The sequence below is a fragment of the Ochotona curzoniae genome, unplaced genomic scaffold (genome assembly GCF_017591425.1).
Source record: "Ochotona curzoniae isolate NIBS_2020 unplaced genomic scaffold, NIBS_Ocur_1.0 contig_2178, whole genome shotgun sequence".
NCBI classification, from domain to species: Eukaryota; Metazoa; Chordata; class Mammalia; order Lagomorpha; family Ochotonidae; genus Ochotona; species Ochotona curzoniae.
Genome location: NW_024465357.1, coordinates 16,573 through 31,094, shown reverse-complemented (window position 1 = coordinate 31,094; position 14,522 = coordinate 16,573). Strand labels below are relative to the sequence as shown.

General features: G+C 39.1%; 1 protein-coding gene across 1 annotated transcript; it reads left to right on the top strand.

The window, feature by feature from the left end:
- The first annotated feature begins 8,075 nt into the window (after positions 1 to 8,075).
- LOC121150535 (zinc finger protein 883-like) lies at positions 8,076 to 14,287 on the top strand. The gene is made up of 4 exons (XM_040971468.1): positions 8,076 to 8,422; positions 10,136 to 10,262; positions 11,155 to 11,215; positions 12,493 to 14,287. Exons 1-4 carry the CDS (start codon positions 8,387 to 8,389, stop codon positions 14,129 to 14,131), a joined length of 1,863 nt encoding a protein of 620 aa, XP_040827402.1. The 5' UTR covers positions 8,076 to 8,386; the 3' UTR covers positions 14,132 to 14,287.
- The last annotated feature ends 235 nt before the right edge of the window (positions 14,288 to 14,522 follow it).

Genomic DNA, 14,522 nt, shown 5'->3' with positions numbered 1-14,522 from the left:
CCTGCTTGTGGCCCGGGAAAGCAGTCGAGGACGGCCCAAAGCTTTGGGACCCTGCACCCACGTGGGAGACCTGGAGGAGCCTCCTGGCTTCAGATCGGCATAGCATTGGCCGTTGCGCTCACTTAGGGAGTGAATCATTGGACGGAAGATCTTCCTCTCTGTCTCTCCTCTCTGTATATCCGCCTTTCCAATAAGGAAATAATAAAAATAATAGAAAAAAAAAGGTTCAATAGATCACTGTAGGCCTCAAGGAGGGAACTGAATGGGAAGTGGAGCATCTGGGATTAGAATCAGTGCTCAAAAGAAATCCCAGTGTGTGCAAAGTGAGGACTTTAACCACTCGGCTGGCATGTCAGGCCATTTGCTGATCTTAAGCAATGAAAACCTATTGAAAGGCAGAAAATACAGATTACTTTTATATAAAAAGCACTTGGACATAAGAGGTAGTACATTCACATGTCTCATATTTTGAAACAATTGAACAGAGCTAGAGTTTACTGGAGCTAGGTGGAAAGTTTTTTTTATTAATTAGATAAAAGCCCTTTAACAATTTAAAACATGTTACAATAACATATGTATTTTAAAACTTGCTTTAACAGAGGATCAGACTTCTATCACATGTATCAATGATAAATGCTTAGAAAATGTTGCAAATGGTAAAAAAAACTATGATCAATTATATCAATAAAATTTTCGTTTGCAATCTTCCTCATCAAGAACACATTTCCATGTTTGTAACCTTTTTGCATATTAATATATTAACTGACAGAGAACATGAGTTCATCTCATACATTGAAACAGTTTAAGAATTGATTATATTTTAATTCTATAGCAATTTATCCTTGATGTAAACATTGTATTTTTTAGAGAATGCTTTCAGTGTTATATTTAATTATACACAAACATTGTTCATAATGTTCAAGAGGCTAGGTATTAAGTTTATATTCAGAAAATATCTCTGAGTCTGGCGTGATGACCTAGCGGCTAAAATTCTCACCTTAAATGTGCCAGGATCCCATAGAGGTGTGGGTTCTAATCCTGGCAGCTCTGCTTCCCATCCAGCTCCCTGCTTGTGGCCTGGGAAACAGTGGAGGACAGCAAAAGCCTTGGGTCCTTGCACCTACGTGGGATACCCAGAAGGAGAATCCTGGCTCCTGGCTTCAGATTGGCTCAGCTCTGGCCATTGCAGTCAGTTGGGGAGTGAATCATCGGCTAGAGGATCTTCCTCTCTGTCTTTCCTCCTCTCTGTATATGTGACTTTCCAATAAAAATGAATAAATCTATTCTTTTAAAAAGAAAATATCCTGCTTAAAATTTAAACTGTAAAAATTTTTAGTTGAATATCCATTGTGTTTGGAGGTCTCTGTTAAAGCAAGTTACTGAACAAATTTGTAAGTAATAGTTTTTTTTCTTTATTGTTTTTAGCTTATCTCCTATGCCAGTAAATGCATGATGGGTGGGGAAGAGACGAAGATAAGAGATGAGGAAGGAGAGTGCAGTGAGGGACAGACCAAGAAAGCAGTGGGTGAGAGCAGAAGAATGGCAAGGTAACTTTATAGTATAGAGGTGGGTATTGGGAGCGCAGGGCTGCAGGCTTGGCAGATGCAGATGTAAGTAGACAAAGGGGATAAGTACCACAGAGCATTGGTGAATAGAGCTGTCAGGTACCACGTCATAAAGTACATGGGATTGGCAGAGAATATCGTTTAAGCCTAAAGAGCATGAAGCTTACATTTGTGAGGCCCTAAGGTGTTCAAGACCTAGGAGATGCAGGTATTTAAGGTGGCACATCTGTGTTAGTGTCCACTGTTCTAGTTAGTCCTTACAATAAAGTATTTAATAGATATAAATTTTCCAAAAATATAGAATAACAATATTGCTTATTGAACAAAGTGAATAATGATTCTTTATGAACAGCTGGCTTATGCTGTAGGCACAAGGACAATTGACTTTAATGATGTGGTTTAAGTGACAGATTTTTAAAATGGGTTAATGCAAGGATGAATATGGGTCCCAGTCATGTGAGGTGTTCAAACTGTAGATAACTTACAGTGCCATGAGCAAGATCTGAGATACATAAAAGCAGGCATAGCCAGAGGCTCTTAGGGCTAGATATAGGAGGAGACAGACAAGACTTGTTAGCATAGGTTTCTGAAAGCGAAGAAAGAATACAGAGCATGCCAGATAAACTGGCACAGTAAATGGGGTCCTGTTTTCATTTATAGTGAATTCATTTATAGCCTCAAGTGTTTGAGTATACTAAAAATCAGCTATTGTGACAATTCATTAACAGCTACCCGGGTTGGGGCAAGACCACCCAGTGTCATCCAAAGATCCGTCTCATCTACTTTCTTCTATTCCTCAACTTCCCCACTCTAATTGGTGGTCCTCATGGGCATGCATCCCTCTCGTATGTAAATATCAAAAATAAGATTTACTTATTTTTAAATTTGTTTTTATTGGAGATTCAGATGTACAGAGAGGAGGAAAGACAGAGAGGAAGATCTACTATCCACTGATGCACTCTCCAACTGGTTGCAATGGCAGAGTTGAACCGATCTGAAGCCAGGATCCAGGAGCTTCTTCTGGGTCTCCCACATAGGTGTAGGGTCCCAAGGTCCTGAGCCATCCTTTACTGCTATCCCAGGCCACAAGCAGGGAGCTGGGTGGGAACCAGGGTGCCAGGACATGGACTAGCACCCATATCTGACCTGGCATGTGCAAGATGAAGACTTTAGCCACTAGGCTACTGAAACAGACCCATAAAATTTACTTATTTCTAAAAAAGAACATATGAGGTTTAAGGATCCAGGCCAGGAGACTTGGCATGCACTGGACCCCATGCCCCAGGGACTCACATGAGCAACATCCACCATGCAGATGGGGCCCAGGAGCTGAGCCCTGTGATCTGAGCCCCACTGGACCCCTGCCCTTGAGGCCCAGACCCAGCATCCAGTGTACAAGCAGATTCAAGGACCTAGAACACATGACCTGGCCTCCACCTGACCCTGCACACATTTTGTAAGAAGGCCCAAGGACCTGGGCTATGCAACCCTGACATCACCAGACCCCTGTCCCTGGAGCTCACAGACCTGGCACTCACCATGCAGGTGGGTCCAAGGTGATGCAGATCTCACCGGACCTCCCCTCCCCAGGACTCATGAACCCAGCATTTCCCTGCATGTGGGCTCGAGGGAGGACTGGGCTAGACTACGTGGACCTCACTAACCTTCTGTCCCTGAGGCTCAAGGACCCAGCACCCACTGTGCATGCAGGCTTAAGGACCTCAACCAGATTACTTGAACACCACTGGATCAGGCACCCACCACACAGGTGAGCCCAAGGACCCCGACCATGTAATGCTGGTCCTGCTGAAACCCCCATCCCCTAGGGGCTCACAGACCCAGCATCCAACACACAGACTGGCCAAAGGACCCAGGCCAGTTGACCCAGGTCCTGTCAGACCACCGCTCCCAAGCCTCACAGTTACTGTCTTTCCACCCCTAGACTGACGTGGCTTGCCTCACCTTGGCATCAACCAGTGGGTGCTTCAGCATGGGTCAGTCCGGCCTACCCACAGTTTAGCTCCTGTTGATTGGTGATACATTCCAGGTGGTTGTGGACAGCCCCGGCTCCTCCTGCAAGCTGGTTCTCAGATCTGCCAGTGGAGTTCTAATTGCCTGTTGCTGTAGCCTAGTGGCTAAACCCTTGTATATGCTTGAATCACATTTGGGTACCAATTAATGTCCCAGATGTTCTACTTCCCATGCAGCTCCCTGCTGGTGGGCTCGGAAAGGAGTAGAGAATAGCCCAAAGCCTTGGGAATGTGCACCTGCATTAGAGACCAGAAAGAAGCTTTTGGCCACTGGCTTCAGATCAGTTCAGCTCCAGCCATTGCAGTCACTTGGAGAGTGAATGAGCAGGGATGGAGACCTTTGTCTCTTCTCTGCAAATCCTTTTTCAATACTTTGGATTGTGTGAATACAATAAATTTATAATGCGGTTTTTCTTATTTAGTATGTTATCCATTACTGACAGGCAAAAGTGCTTCAGATTTTAGCATGAATCAGTTTTTGAATATTTAAATATTTAATTTTTTTGGAAAGCCAGATATAAAGAGGAGAGACACAGGGTGATCTTCCATCCATTCGTTCACTCCCCAAGTGGCCTCAATGGTAGGAGCTGTACCCATCCAAAGGCAGGATACAGGAGTTTCTTCTGATTCTCCCATGCACGTACAGGGTCCTGAGGCTTTAGGCCATCCTCTACTGCTTTCTGAGGCCACAAGCAGGAACCTGGCTGGGACAGGAACTGGCTGGATGGTACACAAACCAGCTGCAGTATGGGATTCCAGCGCATGTAAGATGAGGACTTTAACCACTAGAATACCACAGCAGTCCGAGTTTCAAGTGTTTAAATATATATAAACCATTTTACTACTACTAATAAAATCCTTAGTATGAATAAATCAAACTAGAGTACCCAAATACCTGAAAAAACATTTATCCTTATAAGAGGATTCTGTGTTGAGGGTGTTGAATAGGCAGTAGACATAAACAAAGCAACTGGGTATCAGATATGATCTATCCCAAGCAGCAGCAAAACCTGCTGTATCATGACATTCAATCCTCTAAGTCTGATGGTTTTCTCCAGCTGTTGCTATAATATAAGTATTTAATGAGGTAAAGTAAAAATACATTTCAAACTATGCTGCTGTCATATTTATAGATGCCCTATGGGCCAAAGCAAATGAAATGGCAAAGTCAAGTGTCATTGAAGGTTTAAGAGCTGGGAAGTGACATTGAAGTCTTAGGAAGTTTCAGTTGGAGCAGTTACTAGAAAGTTGTAGAGAGTAAATATGTATTATATCAATTTTTCCCGTATAAGTGCAGATACAATTACTCTAATTGAAAAAGTCTGCTTTCAACATTTTTAATATTAGCAATAAATGTTCTAATGAAAGTCCTTATATGGAGTCCTATGCAGCTCATCTACAAAAACAAATACTTAATATCCCTAATTATTTTTGAGTAGCATAAATTTCAGTGACAATATTTTTTTATGGTATGTTGTAATTTGAACAGTGGTTGAGAAAAATAACTAAGTGCTTGGCAGAAATATTTTTAATTTTAAGTAAGTATAAAACGTTTGCTTTAGACAGTAGAAAGTTTTCACTTTCAACAGAATCAAGGTGGTGGAATAGGGTAAGAACATGTTTAAATGGACAGGAAAACATTTAATCAGGATGAAGTAGAGAGGACATATTTCAGGAAATAGGAAAGGACAGAACAACAATAGCAAGAGCAGAGGAGTATCTGGAGACTGACAGACACAGGAAAGCAGTGGGAACAAAGGTGTAGTGTTGCAGTGAATGATACTCGAGCGGCATTCAGCTAATGGCAATCTGAACTCTGCCAGCAGCTGGAACTCCACCAGCAACCAGGTAGGAAGGGACTTTCACTGGGAAATTGGGAGGTGAACCCAGACAAAGAACTGTCCATCCTGCTGGTCCATTTGATTTGACCAGGAGCAGAGACTGAGGAGCAGATCTCAGATGGGCAGTGTGAGAATAGGGTGGATTTCAGGGCCCAATAAGCCCCTAGAGCTGAATTGGGCCCCATTTTGCATAAGAGGGCAAAAACAAGGGAAAGGACTAAGCATTTGCTGAGCTGGGAGTGAGCTCATTTCTGACTCAGTGAACTGTATCTGCGTGGCATTCTACAGGTTTCCCCCCGGGGCAGGTCTGGGTAGCCCTTGGATCAGATGGCCAGCAGATCAAGAACTGTAATGCTGGTACATCAGGCACCGTTTTGTACACTGTGGCAATAGCTTTAAAACATCAGGGGACAACAGTGAACCGTGCATGTGCTGAGTTCGTGAGAACTCACTGAGGTGAGTGGATTGAACTGGCCCCGCAGGAAAATAGTACTGACTATGGCATCGTATGGGTCTAAATAGGTCTGTGGGGTACCCAGACCTAATGTCCAAGAGGTTTTGATAAGATCAGCGCCACCAACAACCTAATTATATAGGACAACTGGTGTCTCTCATCCTGGAACCTACTCCAACTATAAGTGGGAGAAAGCTTGCAGGGACAATGGTGCAGCCTCAGCATGGTATCACAGGAGGTAGAGAGTGGTGAGCCAGGAGCTGGGGTTGTGGAGACCATGGTGGAAATCTGACATAAGAACCCAGACCTGGAACATGCTGGAGGTTGTGGCACAAGTGGCTGCAAGCAAAAGTTGTATACCAACTGCAATAAGTAGAGTTAAACTGTATACCTGAGTGTGAAGCAGCTTAGAAACCTGCCCCAAGGAGAAGAAGACTCTGCTAACCAGAAGTACAATGACCAAGAGCAAAAGAAGAGACAAAGGCACAATGAATATTACTGAAAACTCCCCTGCAAAGGAGCAAAGCCCTGTGCCAACCTCAGAGTTCATGAAGAAGACATCTAAAAAAATGGGGGACACAGAATCCATAAGACTCATTTTAAAGATTCTGATCAAAAATGAGAAGCTCAAGCAAGAGTTCAAAGAATTTAAGGAAGCAGTAAAGCAAATCAAGGCTGGAATATCAGAAATTAAGAACACAGTAGAGCAAATTAAAAATACAATGGAGAGTCTCCAAAATAGAATGAAGCAAGCAGAAGAAAAAATCTCAGAATTGGAAGATATTTCCTGTCTCGAGGGGGAAGCAAACAAAAAGCTGGAAGCAGAGCTGGATCAGGCCAAAAAAGTATTAAAGAACTGAAAGACACTATTAAGAGGACAAATATATGAGTTATGGGAGTCCCAGAAGGTGCAGAAAGAGAAGCTGAGTTTGCAAATGTATTTAATGAAATAATCAAGGAAAGTTTCCCTAATCTGGAGAAAGGATTGGGAAACAAGATCCAGGAGGGGCACAGAACTCCCAGTAGGCTTGATCAAAAGTGATTTTCCCCAAGACACATGATCATCAAGCTCTTTTTAATTGAACAGAAGGAAAAGATCCCTTAAATATGCACATGAAAAAAATCAACTGACATATAAAGGAATGCCAATTAAACTCACAGGAGATCTCTCACAGGAAACTCTACAGGCAAGAAGAGAATGGAGTCACAATATTCCAGACTCTGAAAGAAAAAAAATTGTCAGGCTAGGATAACATATCCAGCAAAGCTTTCTTTTGTCTTTGAAAAGGAAATCAAATTGTTCCACAGAAAAGAAATGTTAAAAGAATTTGTCTCTTTCAAACCTGCCCAACCCAAAGGCAAATGGGAAGAACATCCACCAAAACCAAAGGCAAATGGGAAGAACATCCCAATAAAATGACAACAAAAGATTAAACCAATGAACAACCCATTTCTAAAATGAGAGGACCAAAGTATCATCCGTGCATATTAAACTCTGAATGTGAATGGCTTAAACTCAATAAATGTCATAGCTTAGTAGACTGGATTGAAAAACAAAACCCATCTGTTTATAGTCTGGAGGAGACACGCTTAACAAAGATCACCAGAAAATATATTGCATGTGTTTTGTTGTTTTCTATTGGTTTCATCTCTTCAAAATACTTTCTTCTGATTAAATCATGTAATGGCTCATAGATCATGCAGTGATATCATTTTCTTCAAGAAGGTTCTTGATTTTCACTTCTTCAGCTACACGTTAGCCTTTCTATTGTTGATTTTGTATCATAACTTTTCATTTAAGGGGATGTACAGTAGTTGTGTAATGGAGACTGTCATATATAGTAACGTGTGATTGAACTTCATGGCATTGTACATTCCTATTTTTCTTTCTATTGTTGATTTTGTATCATGACTATTTAAGGGGATGTACAATAGCCTTGCAATGGAGACTCACATCCAGATGTGAGGATGCAGTGTGGTATGCATTTCTTGTTCCAGACAAAGATGGACTTACAATGAAACTGTTTACTATATTTTGACAATAAGATGCTGGACTCTCTGCCATTTTCCATGCCAGCAATGATGGACATATGAATGTGTATGAAGAACTATATGTTAATAATGATATAGAGGTATTAGGTGGGGGGAGGGAATTTTGGAGGTGATGAGCAAATTTGGAACTGTATCATAAAAGATAATAATAATAGAGTGCAAAAAAATGTTTGCTTTAAGCTAATAACAACTTGAATTTAATCACTGTCAATTATTGAATTTGTTTATGCTGTTTCTAGGATGGCTTCGTGGCACTTGTCATCTGTAATGCACTATTCTTGCCCAGGAAATTGGATAGCCTTTATTTCTCTGGCCGTTGTGTCTGGTTCCTGCCTTGACTTTACTTACACAATAGGAAATAATAAGGAAACTTGAGAAAGCAAAACCAATTTGTAACTTCCTCTGTGCACCTTTTCTTCCAGGTGTTTCACTGAAACACACTACATGCTTCCAAGTCTAGAGAACACAAACACACTTTCAGTAAGTTGTATGTTTATGTCTCAGCTTGTTTTACATTGTGCTGTAGAAGCTTTATGATGGTTTTCTTAATCTGATACAAAGAAATGAGTATGAGAGGAAGAAGGTAAGATTGTCATAACTAGACATTGGAGCAGTTAAATCTGATTCAAATTTTCCCTCCAAGTTTTCTGATGATATAACTAAGATATTTATTACATGATTCAAATTAAAAGTAAGAATTTATTAATTATTGAGGGATATCAAGTTTAAAATGGTGTTTATTGATGTTACAGATGATATAAAGAACATCATTCAGTTCCAACCTGAAAATAGCCACTCAGCATTTGGGAGTAGTAAGAGTTTCCAAATATAAAAATAGTTTTCAAGTTTTCAATTTTGCTTTTTGAAATTGCTGAAATGGTATGGTGCCTAGCAGCATTTGGAGGTTTTTATTTATTTTAAAAACTGAGTTAGCTACTTGTTACAAAAAGCTAGTTCTGAATGAGGCTGAAGTTCACTGTAATTAAAATATTAGCTTAATTTAATTGTGTTTTCATAAAAAGAAAAAAATAGAAAAAAGAAAGGATTTTAATATATACATTCTCCAAAGTAAAAAACAAAAAATCACATATGTATTTAAATCCAGAGTAAGCTGTATTAACTCTTCACTCATTTGTGTAAGTTTAATTTAAAAATTTTTTCCAATATTTCATTTTTTAAGTTGAAATAGGAAAATTGAATTTTATTAATGTCACCTTATACATTTTTAAAATATCAGCTTGTTTGAGAAAAATATCATGAATCATTTTCTCACTATTCTATCCATTATTAATCATGTGTCTTTCTTATCTAATCTTGCATGTAATTTAGCTCAATGTTCATATTTATATGTACAGATTACACAGTGAGCTCATAATTATTTGATAAAATGATCTTACAGAGTGATAAAGGAATTGCATTGTAACTTCAGAATTTCAAATACAATGTAGGACAAGATGTTTTTAATTTTGTTTTTACCTTATGTTGCCATACAGATTGTAAAGTAATCTGTGTCTTTAGAAGATGCAAAATAAACATGCGAAGAATAGTTCTCCTGAGCTGAAGCTTTAGTCATATCCTTCACAAGACTGAACATGAGACATTCATGGATACAAATTCTGTTGTTAATGTATGGTTTTTAACACAGAACAGACTCACTTCCTAATCCTATGCCTTAAGTGAGTGATCCAGAAAACTTTACCCCACTTTGTAGCTGAGAAATCAGTAGAGAAGACACCAATATATCTTTCTTATAAGAAGAAATTCTACAGAAAGTGAATATGGGGGAACATGGCAGTTGGAAATCACTCAGCTTACTATTACAGGCACTGAATTTATATTTTTGCTCAGTGTTAAAATGCTTATATATTTTAATTTAATTGAAAAGCAGAGTGGCAATAACAGTGACAAACAGAGTGATATCTTCTACTTGCAGATTTATTCTAATGATACCTTCTATATTTAATGAAAATCAGAGTCATTAGAGGAAAGAATCTGCAACAAAATAATAAGGGATAGTCTATTGTAGTTTTGGAATTGCAAAAGTAATGCAGAATGAGTATTTTCATTTTGCTTTTAATCTATAATGCCATATAGATTATAAATTAAGCCGCATTCATATAAACTGCAAATCAAACATACGTGGAAGAATGTACTGCCAGTGATCCAGAACTGAGGAGACATGTGTTGTTGCAGGTGTTGGTGTCATTTGAAGATGTGGCTGTGGACATTACCCAGGAGGAGTGGCAGATCATGGACAATACTCAGAGGACCCTGTACAGGGATGTGATGCTTGAGACCTATAGCAATCTGCTGTTCGTGGGTGAGTGATAATCTGTCATGCCCAAGCAGAATACTTTCTTTATATTTGACAAATTAAAGAAGAACTTATAAAGTTTAGTATCTAGTAGGACTAGTATTTGAGGCTTTAAAGAATCTTAATATCTATTCTTCAGATAATGATTCATATTAGCCATTTTGTGACTCAGATTCTAGATCCAATCTTTTCTTCTTTAAGCTCCAAGGTAGTGATTTCACAAAATCGCTATTATTTTCAATTAACAGGATATCACATAACAAAACCTGATGTGATCTTCAAGTTGGAACAAGAATCAGTACCATGGACTGCGGAAAAATCTATACACCAGCAGGTTCCAGGTAGGGCAGTACATACTGGGAAGCGAAATTGATATCTATCTCAGTAAATATTCATTGAAATTCATGTTGATTTTTTTTTTTATGTTTCTTCCAAAATCAGGTTATGTCATGCATGAGACAAAGGCACTCTACAGTCTCCATATACAGTTTTATTCTAACAATGCTTTCAAATGTTAAAATTGATCAACCTGAAACCAAAAATGTAGAGCTAAATATTGACCTTTTACATGATCCCTGCAAGATAAGACAAACTGGAACTGTTATGCGATGTAATGCGTTACAAGCATTAGTTTGAATTGCTGTACCATATTTTCTGTCCTACTCCACATCAACTTAAAATATAAAATCCCAAGTAATTGAAAATTGAAAAAGAAACCCTATTTATTGTATTAATGTATTAACTTAAAAAGTGTAATGATCATAAATGTGTGCATTTTTTGAATATTAAAATCTGTTATATCTAGATTGGCAAGAAACATCATTGTCTTACTTTAGCATTTGAAAAGAGATACTTAGATGTGATTCACAGATATGGTTACTCTTTTTCCTCTTTTCAGATCCTTACACAAAGAATGAGCTGCTTGGAACTAATCCAGAAAATCAAGAAACCACTTTCAGGCAAGTTGTAATAACAAAAATTGTATAACTTCAAAAAGAGTTGCATTGGCAAAGATGATTAATTTAAGCTCTGGCCATAATTGACGCGTGCTATGAAAAGCTATGGAGAGGAAATTGTATAAAAAAGAAAGTAGAAATATGTCTCTTTTTTTTGTTTATTTGAGAGAAGTTTTATTTGCAGAGTTACCAGGTGAATGTAGAAAGCAGAGGGAATGGAAAAGGACCACCTCAGAGAGGAAGAGATAGATGGGATACCTGTTGAGTGGAGAGAGGGAGATGCACCATTTTTCAGAAGGGTCTTGGATTTTTAAGTGTTGTATGACTCCTCCTTGTCTGAGGAGGAACCTGTGGGAAGACATTTCCCATTTGTTGTCTCTCAATCAATAGCTCCTATTGTGTAGTTTCAAATGTACTCCTCCTGTTCTATTGCTGTTCAGGTCTCAGATTTTGGAAGACACATGGGTGATAGAATTGAGACAGGAGCCAAAATAAAGAAACTGGTCTTAGTTCATCTCAGGGGTGTAGGGAGAGTCATCAGAGGTGCATATGAGTCAGTTCAAATAATCAAAACCAAGCATAATACTTGTCGGGGTGCCATGAGTCAGTCCTCCTTCACTAAGGATAAACCAACATGAAACATGAGAAAGAAGCTTGGCACTTGGGTACCATGCCAGGTCGTCAGCATTCAGAATCCACCCAGGGAGTTTCCCATCATGCAAAAAAGTAGCCTCTGAGAGGGACTGTCAGTCCTCCACCAGGTTTCTTCGAAACACACACCCAGAGCCATACTCCCAAAGGAGAAATTGAGATGATAGGAAACAGCAATTCATCCCCCTTAAAAAAAGAACCTATTTGGAGTTTCAACCAGAGCTAGGTGGTGGACAGTGGATGGGGTGGAGGGATCCATCTTTATGCAGAACCATGGGGTATCAAGAGTCATTTTCAAGGTTCAGTCCCACTTGAGGGAAAGCACACCAACACGGTAAATTCTTTCTGTTGAGTCAAGCAACATGACTGGTATAAGAAGCCATTTCATGCCCTGTATTGGACACCAGAGAAAATGTTACCAGGAATCTCAGTGGCTGTTTCCTCAGCTTAGTATGGGAACAGAAACTGGGACTCAGTTGCTTACAGAAGGTTTGCTTCTGAAGCGACCAGGTGAACTTGGAAGAAGAGGGGAGGTGGGAAGTGTGTCCCAGGAAAGACTCAGAGATGGGGTACCTTTTGAAGAGAGGAAAGGACACCATAGTTTATTTCAAAATGTGTTTTTTTCCTAGGAAGCCTGATGAAATGTCACTTGAGAAAAAGCATGCCTCTAATGTTCCTGAGAACAAACTCCAATTTGCAGAAAAGCTCAGTCAGCATGACAAGATGTACACTTGTAAGCAATCTTTTGAACACAATGGAAAAGAAAAAACTTTCAGCACGAAGATGTTCCTTAAGTGTAAGAAAATTTGTATCAAAGACCCATTTAATGACCCTATCATTGTAGGAGAAACAATTCAGGTTGACAAGAAAATGTTCCATAGCAATCCTTATTTTGTCAAGCATCAACAAACACACTCAGGAAAGAAACTCCATGAACCTTTCAAGAGTGAGAAATGTCCTATTTATAAAAGAGATCTCAAAATAAATCAGATAATCCAAATAGCGAAAAGTCACTATATATATGGCTACTGCAAACAGTCTTTTAGCTGTAACTCTAGCTTAACCACCAAGAAGGGCAGTGAAATTGGAGAAAATTTCTCTGTGTGCAATAAATGTAGCAAAAATATTTACCAGAAGTCAGAATTCACTAGAGAGAAGATGCTTCCCACTGAGGAGAAACCGTATGATTGTAATGAACCTGTAAGATCCTTTTGCACTCAATCAGGTCTCCTTACACATCAGAGAATTCACACAGCGGGAAAATCATACAATTGTAATGAATGTGAGAAATCTTTTTGTCAGAAGTCATCCCTAATCAGACATCAGAGAATCCACACAGGGGGAAAACCTTATGAATGTAGGGAATGTGGAAAAGCCTTTTGCCAGCAGTCCAGTCTCATTGTACATCAGAGAAGCCACACAGGGGAAAAACCTTATAAATGTACTGAGTGTGGAAAAGGATTTTGTCGGAAGGCACACCTAATCCGACATCAGAGAATCCACACAGGAGAGAAACCTTACAAATGCAGTGAATGTGGAAAAGCTTTTTGTCGGAAGTCACAGCTAAGCATACATCAGAAAATCCGCACAAGGGAAAAAGCTTATGAATGTATTGATTGTGGAAAAAGTTTTTATTCAAAGTCACACCTAACTGTGCATCAGAGAATCCACACAGGGGAAAAACCTTATGAATGCAGTGAATGTGGAAAACGTTTTTATTCGACGTCACAGCTTATCACACATAAGAGAATTCACGCAGGAGTAAAAGCTTATAAATGTACTGAATGTGGAAAAGGATTTTGTCGGAAGGCACACCTAATCCGACATCAGAGAATCCACACAGGGGAAAAACCTTATGAATGCAGTGTATGTGGAAAATCCTTTTGCCAGCAGTCCGGTCTCATTGTACATCAGAGGATTCACACAGGGGAAAAACCTTATAAATGTAGTGAATGTGGAAAAGCCTTTTGCCAGCAGTCTGGTCTCATTGTACATCAGAGGATTCACACAGGGCAAAAACCTTATAAATGTAGTGAATGCAGAAAAGCCTTTTGCCAGCAGTCCAGTCTCATTGTACATCAGAGGATTCACACAGGGGAAAAGCCTTTTAAATGTAGTGAATGTGGAAAAGCATTTTGTCAAAAGCCATCCCTAATTAAACACCAGAGAATACACACAGCAGAAAAAGCGTATGAATGCAGTGAATGTGGAAAAGTGTTTTGCCGTAAAAAAGACCTAATCAATCATCATAGAGTTCACACAAGATAAAAACTTTTTCAGTATGACGAGTATGGAAAATCTTTTTGTTAGCAGGCAGTTATTGCATAAACTAAGTCACATGCCTGAAGAAATGTTGAAAAACTCATACACAAAAAACATTGATTGCACTAGAAAGCAAAAACTAACATGAGGTCACAGTTCACTAATATATCCATAAGGAGCAACAAAAATATTGCATTGCCTAAAAACAATAATATTTTCTGAAGTCAATTCTCTGCAGATCCTATGAAGCTAAGAAAAACAAAAGTATGTAAACAGAAAAAACTAGCTAGTATAAAGCTACTCTCAGTCAAATCGTATAAAGTCCAAATCAAGCATTAGTAAATTACAGATAGGATACATTGTAAAATTGCAGTAGGATGTGTGAAAGTCTCAACAA